The sequence below is a fragment of the Coenobita brevimanus genome, chromosome 60 (genome assembly GCF_032717465.1).
Source record: "Coenobita brevimanus isolate Jiangsu-jjx chromosome 60, ASM3271746v2, whole genome shotgun sequence".
Lineage (NCBI taxonomy): Eukaryota > Metazoa > Arthropoda > Malacostraca > Decapoda > Coenobitidae > Coenobita > Coenobita brevimanus.
Window position 1 is genome coordinate 31,325,899 of NC_137013.1, and position 11,370 is coordinate 31,337,268.

Sequence of the window (11,370 nt, forward strand, 5' to 3'; positions counted from 1 at the left end):
ACCCAGATCCATCTGCAAGTGATGTTGGATAGTTCAAATTGAGACATCTTGTAACAGCTGGGGATGCATTCTCTTCAATTCTGCTGCTCTCAGTTGAAGATTCTTGATTACTTCCCTCTTCAGAAGCATATCTGTACCTCTGGAAGTTGTCGTCGTCTTTCCACCGCCATGCTTGTGCATCAGGTGGCAGGCCACGCTCTGCAGCAGGAATCTTCATGACAGTCGAATTTGTGCATCCAGTACGTTCACAAATCATGGTGATAGGGACATTATCCTGCCTCCATGCAATGATACGGACCCTCCCATCCCTTGAGCAGTACTTTCCAAGCATGACAACTTGACTCTAGGAAAATAACAGGGCAAACAGTAATGCTTACAAAAAAAGAGGGAGGTGCAAGCTCGGAGCGACAGGAACATATACTCCCACTCTCGCTTCTGGGCAAGCACTGATGTGTTGAGTATTTCACCACCTCCCTCCAACACCAGAGGAGTTGCCAGTTACTTCTTGCCCCAAAAATTCACTCGGTAGAGGTGGAAACACAAAGCAAAGACAGGCAGCTCTCCCATAGCAATTCTGTGTGTAGGTCCTAAGTCAACTTACGGTGGGTGTATATATATATATACAGTAGGACCTCTCTAGTTTGGACTATACGGGGGGAAGGGTTGTCCGAATTAGCAGATTGTCCGGACCATCAGGGTAATCTCATTCATGAGTTTTCCTGCAGGAACACCAGCCTCTAGTTTATCCAGTATTTTCACTTTACCTGCAATACTTAGTGTTACATGCTTCCTTTTAACACCTTTATTCATTGCAGAAGCTACACTTGCATTAGGGGGCATGGTAAGGAGGATTAACTTTTGAAATACGTCATAAAAATATAAATGGTTGGTGAACTAGATGATGGAATGAATGTTAGTGTGTGTTTAAACAGGCGCCCATGTTACGACCTAGCATGATCTTAGACTAAACAAGTGATGATTGCTTTCTGCACCGATAGTGAAAATGACTTTAGAATTATTTTCAACATATTTTTAGAGTATTATTTTTAAATTTTGTCCGAATTAACAGAAGTCCGGATTAACGGGATCTGGACCAAAGAGGTTCTACTGTATATATATATATATATATATATATATATATATATACTGTATATATATATATACATACATATATATATATATATATATATATATATACTGTATATATATATATACATACATATATACACATATATATGTATATACTGTGGAAAGGTTACAAGAGGATGAGAAAAAGGCAGAGTATAAGAGAGAAGTGGAGGAACGATTGGGCAAATATGAATTAGAGCAGATGGGAGACGTGGAAGGTGTCTGTAGGATATTTACAGAAGAAATATGTGCAGCATGTGATGTGGTGTGTGGAAGGAAGAGAAGACGGAGGGGGGTGCAAGGAACAGCGTGGTGGACTGAAGAGGTGAGACAGGCTGTGGCACAAAAGAAGAAAGCATACAATGAATGGATGAGAAATAGGGCTGTGGAAGAAGTTGAGAGGCGGAAGAGAGTTATACAGTATGTGGAAAGAAAGAGAGAGGTGAAAAGATTAGTAAGAGAGAGTAAGAAGAGAGTGGATGAGGAATTTGGAAGGAATTTGAGTGTAAAGTGCAGGGACTGTAAGAAAATGTTCTAGAAAGAGGTGAAAAGAGTAAGACAGGGTGGAAGTGAAGTTAGCAGGGGAGTGAAAGATAAAAATGGTAGATTACTAGTGGAGAAGGGAGAAAAAGTGAGCAGATGGAGAGAACACTTTAAGGAATTGTTGAACATAGAGGATGGAAGTAATGCGAGTATAAGTGGCTGGGGAATGGCTGGGAGAAGGAGAGAGGTGAGAAGACAGGAAGAAATCAGTAGGATAGAAGTTGTGAAAGCAATGAAGAAAGTTAAATTGGGGAAAGCTCCAGGAATTGATGGAGTGTGTGGTGAAATGCTGAAGCATGGGGGAGAGATAGTAGTAGAATGGATGTGGAAGATGTGCAGATTGGCCTGGGAGGAAGGTAGAGCCCCAGAGGATTGGAAGTCAGGTATAATTATTCCCTTGTACAAAGGAAAAGGGGAAAAAGAAGTGTGTGGTAGTCATAGGGGCATCTGTCTTCTTAGTATAATAGGAAAAGTGTATGGTAGGATACTTATTGATAGAGTTAGAGAAAGAACAGAGAAATTAGTTGGAGAAGAACAGGGAGGCTTTAGGAAGGGAAGAGGTTGTGTAGATCAGATATTCATTCTTAGATCTTTAGTGGAAAAGTTTCTAGAGAAGGGAAGGAAGTTGTATGCGGCTTTCATGAATTTGGAGAAAGCACATGACAGGGTGGATAGACTAGGATTGTGGAAAGTGTTAAGAATATATGGAGTAGATGGGAAGTTGTTGAATGCTGTGAAGAGTATGTACGATGGTGCAAAGGCTGCAGTGCGTGTGGATGGTGAACTAAGTGAATTTTTCTCTTTGAAGGTTGGGTTGAAACAGGGATGTGTCATGTCTCCATGGTTGTTCAATCTGTACATGGATGGGGTATTAAAAGAGGTACAAGATAGGGTAGTGGATGTTGGAGTGGCCCTGGTGAGAGAGGATAGTGTTTGGAAACTCCCTGTACTGTTGTTTGCAGATGATACTGTGTTGTTGAGTGAAGACGAAGGGGAGCTGCAAGGCTTGGTGGATGAGTTTGGGAGAGTGTGTAAGAAACGGAATCTAAAGGTGAATGTAGCGAAGAGTAAAGTGATGGTCTTTGAGAGAGGTGAAGTCAGTGAATGGACAGTGAGGTTGGATGGTGAGGAATTGGAAAATGTGAGTACGTTTAAGTACTTGGGTAGTGTGATGAGTAAGGATGGAGGTTTGGAGGGTGAAGTGCTTGAAAGGGTACAGCAGGGAAGAAAGGTTGCTGGTTCTTTGAAAGCAGTGATAAGAAACAGGGAAGTGAGCATGGAAGTGAAAAAGTTACTACATGACAGTATTGTGATACCAACTCTAACGTATGGAAGTGAAGCTTGGACGTTGTTGGAAGGACACAAGTCAAGAGTGAGAGCAGTGGAAATGAGTTATTTAAGAGGAGCCTGTGGAGTCACATGGAGAGACAGGGTGACGAATGAGGATATAAAGGAGCGTTGTGGTGTGGATGTGGATGTGATAGGAAGCGTTATGAGGAACACACTGAGGTGGTTTGGCCATGTGGAGAGGATGGAGGGTGAAAGACTGACGAAGAGAGTGTATGTGAGTGAGGTGGAGGGGGGAAGAGGGAGGGGGAGGCCGAGGATGAGATGGAGGGATGGGGTGGAGAGGTATATGAGAGAGAGGGGTGTGAGTTGGGAGCAGGGCAGTGAGATGACGGGGGACAGGGCGACTTGGAGGCGATTTGTTTGTGGCTACCCCAAACAGGATTGAGGCGTCTGGCAATAGATATATATATATATATATATATATATATATATATACTGTATATAATATATATTACAGGGAATTTGTGTAACCAATGATTTCATGAAATCCCTTGGGAATTCGTGAAATGAGTTCATATTAAGATGGTTTAATTACTGTTAGGTTGGTTTAGGCTGCCGTTCGGTTAGGCTGGGATAATCTAGGTCAACTTTAGGTTAGGTAAGACTAGGTTAGTTAGGTTAGGTTAGGTTTGGTTAATTTAAATGAACACTAACATAGCATTCATCTAAATTAACCCAACCTAACTAACCTAGCATAACCTAACCTAGATTATGTAAATTTAAACTATTCCCTAGGGATTTCATGAAATCACTGGTTACACAAATTCCCTTTGATGTGTGTATTTACCTAATTGTGATATACAGGAAATGAATTATGCTCATGGGGTCCCATCTCTGTTTCTCAAAAAGTCAAATTTAGCTTTAAACTCGTTTAAGTTTTTAGACTGGACGATCTCTTTGTCCATGCTATTCCACAGGTCTATACATCTATAAGGAAAACCATATTTCTTGATATCCATCAAACAGCTTGGTTTCTTCAGTTTCATTCCATGTCCTCTTGTTACTCTCTTATCCCATAAAAACAGATAATCTTTGTCAATTTTATCTACTCCCACCATGATCCTGAACACTGCAATCATGTCTTCTTTCTTTCTCCTTTCTTCTAAGGAAGGCAAATCCAGCTTTTCCAGCCTCTTTCTACGACAGATCTGCCAGACTGGGGACCATTTTGGTTGCTGTTCTTTGTATTCTCTCAATCTTGTTCATATCTTTCTTTTTGTGTGGGGACCACACTACTGCTGCATATTCTAACCTGGGGTGAATCTTGGCCACTATCAATTTTTTCATCATCTCCTCATCCATATAATGAAAGACTACTCTTATATTAGTCAGGAGTTTATACGTCTCTCTAACTGCCTTGTTAATGTGTTTTTCAGGTGACAAACTGTCCTGGACCAGCACTCCCAAATCTTTCTCTTCTCTTGCTTTTGTGATTGGTTCATTACCCATCAAATAATTCAATGATGGCCTCTTGGTACTTTTACCCATTTCCAATATTTTACATTTCTTTGCATTAAATTTCATTTCCCACATCCGGTTCCAATCGTGTATCTTATCCAGATCCTCCTGCAGCATTTTACAATTCTTCTCAACCTCTGCCTTCCTCAAGATCTTTGCATCATCAACAAACAGACTTGCATAACTGTTCACTTCATCTACCATATCATTTACAGTGATCAGGAACATTACTGGCGCCAACACTGAGCCCTGTGGGACTCCACTTATTACTTTCCTCCATCCAGACATCCTATCCTGTATTACTGTCCTCATTTGTCTGTCTCTCATAAAGGCTCTCATCCATTCCAGGAGTTTCCCCTTCAGTCCTCCTATATGCTCTAGTTTCTACATTAGTCTCTTATTGGGTACCTTGTCAAAGGCCTTCTCCAAATCTAAATGCACACAATCCAACCAACCATCTCTTTCCTGTAGACCGTCAATCGCTCTTGAGTAAAAAAAGTTGGAAACACATGACCTTTCATTTCTAAATCCAAACTGACTATCAGCCAAAATATTCATCTCTTCCAGATATTCTATCCATCTATCTTTCAGAATTCTTTCGCACAATTTTGCGACCATGCTGGTTAGGGACACTGGACTATAATTCAGGGGTTCTTCCCTGTTTCCTCCCTTATAAATTGGTACCACATTTGCCCTCTTCCATTCTTGAGGCACTTTCCTCTCTTCCAGAGAACACACAATTAAACTGTGTGTGTGTGTTCATATATATATATATATATATATCATCATCAGCCGTTTTGAGTATCCACTGCAGGACCGGCCTACCCTGACCGAAGTCGGGACGATACAGCCAATGTATCTCTACCAAGTGGCTTAGGCTGTCTGGTAGAGATTGCATGTAGGGTGATAAGTGCTTGTAAGTGTAATTGTAGTGTTGGAGTGGCTTTGGATTTGTGTGTAGTCTTTGAACCAAGTGAAATTGGCCCACAGAAGCCGACTGGGTGCAAGCTTACTTTATAGTAAGCGACACTGGTTCAACCACAGCACCCCTTGTGTCTGCCAATGCAGTACATGGCCGGGTGAACACTCCCAGAGTTTATTACCCTGGCTGGGCACGAACCCTGGCTCACCCGTGTACGAAACGCACGCTCTACCACTGTACCACAGAGGCTCATATTATACTGTATATATATATATATATATATATATATATATATATATATATATATATATATATATATATATATATATATATATATATATATATATTTATATATATATATATATATATATATATATATATATATATATATATATATATAGTATATGTATATTTACAGTATATATGTATATATACAGCTACTGCAAATTAAAATAGGTATTAAAAAACACAGAAATCATAGTATATCACAATGTTTGTTCATGTAATGCCATTCATTAATATGAAATCATGTTTCCCTTTTTTTCAGGACCAATTGCATGCATTTTGGCATGGAATCACTTCTATCTATCTATATACCTAGGCTGCTTCCCCCAAGGAAAGGGAGGTAGCCGAGACAGGACGACTCACTCTCCATTTACTCATCCATTCAGACACATTTATTCGCATCTTAGCCCCAAAGGGGAGAACGGACAGATCCTCACCGCACCACACCGCACAAGGGTCAACTGCACAATGCAATCAGTGACATCCGCAGCAGGGCCCGACAGCAGAACTGGTTTACCCCTGCCACATCATAATACACCCATCCCCTTACCCGCACCTGACCTGACTAGCTGATCAGACCAAATGCGGGAGAATATCCCCTCAGGGCTGCGTCATCACTTATTCATTCACAATTTCTCTCCATTTATTTCTGTCACGCACAGCCACTCTTCCTTGCTCAACAGACATCCCTCTCGCATCCAGTGCTCTCTTCACACTGTCCATCCATCCTATTCGTGGTCTTCCTTTCAGCCTTACACCTCTCACATCAGATCTCGTTATCTTTTTCACCAATCGCTCATTATCCATTCTCTCCATATGCCCAAACCATTGCAACACCCTCTGCTCAACTCTACCAGCCATCTCCCGAACAACTCCAGTTCTCCTTCGCACTTCATCATTTCGCACTCGATCCATACGCGTCACTCCACACATACTCCTCAGACACCTCATTTCCATTACATTCAAACTTTTCCTCTCTGCTACACCCATATTCCGTGTTTCAGCCCCATATAATGCAGTCGGTACCACAACACCCTCATACAGCCTTCTCTTTACATCCATTCTAAGCGAACGACATTTAAACACTTTTTTCATTCCTCCCAGCACCTTTCCTACTTCATTTATTCTAAACTTCACTTCTGCATCTATTCTTCCATCCACAGCAACATGTGACCCTAGATATTTAAAACAATCTACCTCCTCAAGCAACTCACCATTCAAAACTATATTCATCCCCCTACCATCTATCAACCTCGTACACTTCATCACTTTACTCTTATTCTCATTTACTTTCAATTTCCTCCTTTCACACACCCTTCCAAACTCCTCTACCAACTGTCTCAATCTCTTCTCTGAATCAGTCACCAGTGCGGTATCATCTGCAAACAGCAGCTGCTTCAGATTCCACTCTCCTCCATCAACATTTACCAGACTCAGACCACCTAAAACTCTTGCATTCACCTCCCTTACAACACCATCCATGTAAATATTAAACAACCAAGGCGACATCACACATCCCTGTCGCAGCCCCAATCTCACGGGAAACCAATCACTCACAGCATTTCCCACTCTTACACATGCTCTACTATTTACATAAAAACTTTTCACCCCTTTTAGTAACCTACCATCAAGTCCATACAATCTTAAAACAGTCCACAAAGCCTCCCTATCAATTCTATCATACGCTTTCTCTAAATCCATAAATGCCCAAAACACATCCTTGCCTTTCGCTAAATACTTTTCACACACTTGTCTCACAGCAAACACCTGATCAACGCATCCCCTCCCTCTCCTAAAGCCACACTGCTGAGGGAGGGATGCGTTGATCAGGTGTTTGCTGTGAGACAAGTGTGTGAAAAGTATTTAACAACCAAACATTTGTCAGTTCAGTCTTGAGGTTGTCCAGATTGGGTGTCTTTTTCTCTGCTATGATTTTCTGCATCTTTGCCCAGCAGTTTTCTGTCGGATTTAGATCCGGGTTGTTGCCAGGCCGGTCGAGGACCTCAATCCGATTATCCTGAAGCCATTTTGTCACCTTTCTTGACGTGTGACGTGGAGCTGAATTGTGCATGAAAAAGTCACACCCATGAATAGCAAAAAAGTTTAACAAATGATCTTTCAGAACTTGAATGTACCGGCCACCATTCATCATCAAGTTTTTAGGAAGAAAGTAGAGGCCTCCCCTTCCCATTTCACCCGAGAAACCCCCATACCATTACTGATTGTAGGTGCTTAACAGTCGGCACCGTGTAAGCAGGGTCATATCATCTACAGGCGGCATGGCAATGAACCTTGGCAGAACGCACCTGGAACACTTGAAATGTGCTTTCATCGGAAAACATAACTGTCCGATGTCCATTGTGCATACAGTACTTCTTAGCAAGCTGAATGCGCTGCTTCTTCATGCGGTCAGTGAGAAGCGGTTTCTTGGCTGCGGTGTGGCTTGGCAAACCCAGCTTCTTCTGCAAGCAATGTTGGATGGTTCGAATTGAGACGTCTTATAACAGCTGGGGATGAATTCTCTTCAATTCTGCTGCTGTCAGTCAAGGATTCTTGATTACTTCCCTCTTCAGAAGTGTATCTGTACCTCTGGAGGTCATCATCTTCTTTCCACCGTCATGCTTGTGCTCCAAGTGGCAGGCTGCGCGCCGCAGCAAGAATCTTCATGACAGTTGAATTTGTGCATCCAGTACGTTCACAAATCGTGTTGGTAGGGACATTATCCTGCCTCCATGCAATGATTCAGACCCTCTCATCCCTTGAGCAGTACTTTTCAAGCATGACAACTCGATTCTAGGAAAATAACAGGGCAAACAGTAATGCATATGAAAAAAGAGGGAGGTGCAGGCTCAGAGCAACAGGAACAAATGCTCCCACTCCTGCTTCTGGGCAAGTACTGATGTGCTGAGTGTTTTACCACCTCCCTCCAACACCAGAGGAATTGCCAGTTACTCCTTGCTCCTAAAATTCACTTGGTAGAGGTGGAAACAAAAAGCAAAGACAGACAACTCTCACATAGCAATTCTGTGTGTAGGTCCTAAGTCAGCTTACGGTGGGTATATATATATATATATATATATATATATATATATATATATATATATATATATTTATGTATGTATATAAAATCAGGCCTTGCATAATCATTTTATTCTTTTCATTACAGTATCTGAGAAATGGTAAGCGCCTAAATCTGGTTGAGCCATGTCCCCATGGAGTCTACATCAAGTTGATTCGACCTTGTTGGGACATTGAACCGCAAGTCAGGCCAAACTTTTCCACCCTCATCACTTTGGTAAAGGAGCTACAAGATGAATATATGTAATGCAGCAGCATGAGAAACAAAGTCGTGGATAGGATGAACAGGAGGAGAAATGGAGGTATGGAGAGAAGTACCGTAGATATCAAAAGTAGCAGTAGATGAAAAGAAGTAGATGGAAGTATTTATATATAAAAAGTAGTAGTAGACAAAAACTAGTACAGGAAAGATGAAATTATTTATGTATGAAAAGTGGTAGCAGACAAAACATAGTACAATACAGATGAGAATATTAATGTATGGAGGGGAGGGGAGGTGGAAGTATAAATGTATGAAGGAAAGAATATGGGGAATATAAATGTATGGAGGGAGGTAGAATTGTGTGTGTATGAAAGGCAGGAGTGATGGAAGTACAGTATATGCCATATTATGGAGGGAAGGGAGAGGCACAGGTATATGATTTATGTGTGGAGGGAAGGTGAGTAGATGTGTTAAATGATCTGAGGGAAAAGGAGGTAGAAGTATGAATGTATGGAGGAGGAGGGACGATTGTATCAGTAATCGCTACTGTGATTACTATATAGGGATGGTGGAGGTTCAAAATGGCTTCCCATTCATAAGATATAGGGGTGCATACACCAAAATGCTCACCAAGCTCCACTTTCAGCAAAAACAGACCTTCCTTGTTTAAGTGTAATGTTACATGCAGAGCCCTGCAAACCTTCATAGTAGTCATGAAATCAGGTCACAAAGATATGGATTTTGTTCTTCTCTCTTCTTTCTTTCATCATCAGTCATAACTTCAGAAACAAAAAGGTGTACACAGGCGTGTTTTATACCAAAACGCTTTTTAACACCCCCTGCCCCCTTCCTCCCCTCCTCCCTTTTTTCTTTTTTTTTTCTTTTTTTTTCCATATAGGATCATTTGAGCTTCAGTATGCAAGTTACAGTCTAAAAACATACTCTAGCACTCAGCCCTCTTCTCAAAATGTGTAAAATTCCACAGATTTGTGTTGCCCCATCCATGTAAGCAGCTTAAGTACTGTCCTGTATACTGAATCAGTAATCTCAGCAGCAATTATCATACAGTTAAAATTAATTTTTATAGTATAGTGAATGTGTACTTTTTAGCTGCATTCCATAAAAAGATCCTATGCATTACTAGAAAACAATAAATTTTATTCTAGTGTGTTCAAGATGTAGGGATGGAAAAAGTGCAGAAACAAGAGATGACAAATGCACAGAAACTGGAGAGCATTTGTGATGGGAGGGGATTCAGAATTCCATACCCATTACTACACTTCACCACCTACAAATGTTTTGTGAGTAGTGTGGAATGTAGCAGTAGGTAAAGAATTGTGAATCTCCTTGTATCCAAACTGCCATCTTATTTCTGTACTTTTAAAAATCAGTTGTTTCACTTTTTTCACCCCTTCATCTTAAAAATAATTTTAGGATAGAATTTTTGTTTTCTAGAAAGTATATGGAGAGAAGAAAGTGCTGAACTAAAGAGATGGAGACAAGAAGGGAGTTTGAAGTATGGAGAGACAAAATTATGGAAAGTGGAGAACATGAAAGTGCATTTTGTGATGGCAGAGAAGGATAGTAATGAGTAGAAGAGAATAGAATATGAGAAGCAATATAAGATGGAGCTGTATTTAGCAGTGATAACTATTATTTAAACTGGAAGCACACATGTATGAGCAAACCTCAAATATTTTACTGCCATTTATGAAACACCTGAGCAGTAATTGCCAGATGTGATCAGCCTGTATCCCACATTAGACAGTGTTGTCACCAACAGTACAGAAAGGTCAGACATATTATTTCATTAACACGTTTTTCACAAGTTACCGTAAAACATATTAACACACCTCTGAGATAGTGGTAAGTTGAGCCTCTCAGTTTCTGGCATTTTTATTATTGACGAGGATGTTTGAGGCGAGGCTTTGGAAGGATCAGGGAATAGAAATCTTTAGAAATGGAGAGAATAATCTGAAATATATTATACCTGTTGGTAAAAAAGTTGAATTAGTGCATGGGGGAAAGAAACAGGAATGGAGGGGAGTCAACAAGAGGTAAGTGAATAATGGAAAAACTGTACTTACATAGAAAATGCTGTGTATTGCTAAGATACAGCTGGTTCTGCTTGATATGAATCCATTCCATATGTGGGGATAATTCTTCCCTTTGAACAGTTCACAGTAATATGATATCAAGGCTCTTAATTCTGCATATACAATGAAAAACTCAGAGGAAGAAATTAAGCCAGTAGAGAATAACTGTGAAAAGAAAGAAATGATGGTGGTTTGATTGTTGTGAGACTTTGGGAATACTTTATTTTGTGGTTGTGACAGATAAATGCTTGTAGATCTATTCTGAAATCTATTAATGTAATCATGTTAATGAAACAAAATTGTTATTA

At 40.5% G+C, this 11,370-nt stretch overlaps 1 protein-coding gene across 1 annotated transcript in view; it reads left to right on the forward strand.

Moving 5' to 3' along the window:
- The window catches only part of hop (tyrosine-protein kinase hopscotch), a 271,133-nt gene extending 262,084 nt beyond the window's left edge, over positions 1-9,049 (forward strand). The window contains exon 22 of the mRNA XM_080275140.1: positions 8,853-9,049. Within this exon, the coding sequence (XP_080131266.1) occupies positions 8,853-9,011 (159 nt within the window). The 3' untranslated portion in view covers positions 9,012-9,049. The remainder of the gene's footprint in view (positions 1-8,852) is intronic.
- The last annotated feature ends 2,321 nt before the right edge of the window (positions 9,050-11,370 follow it).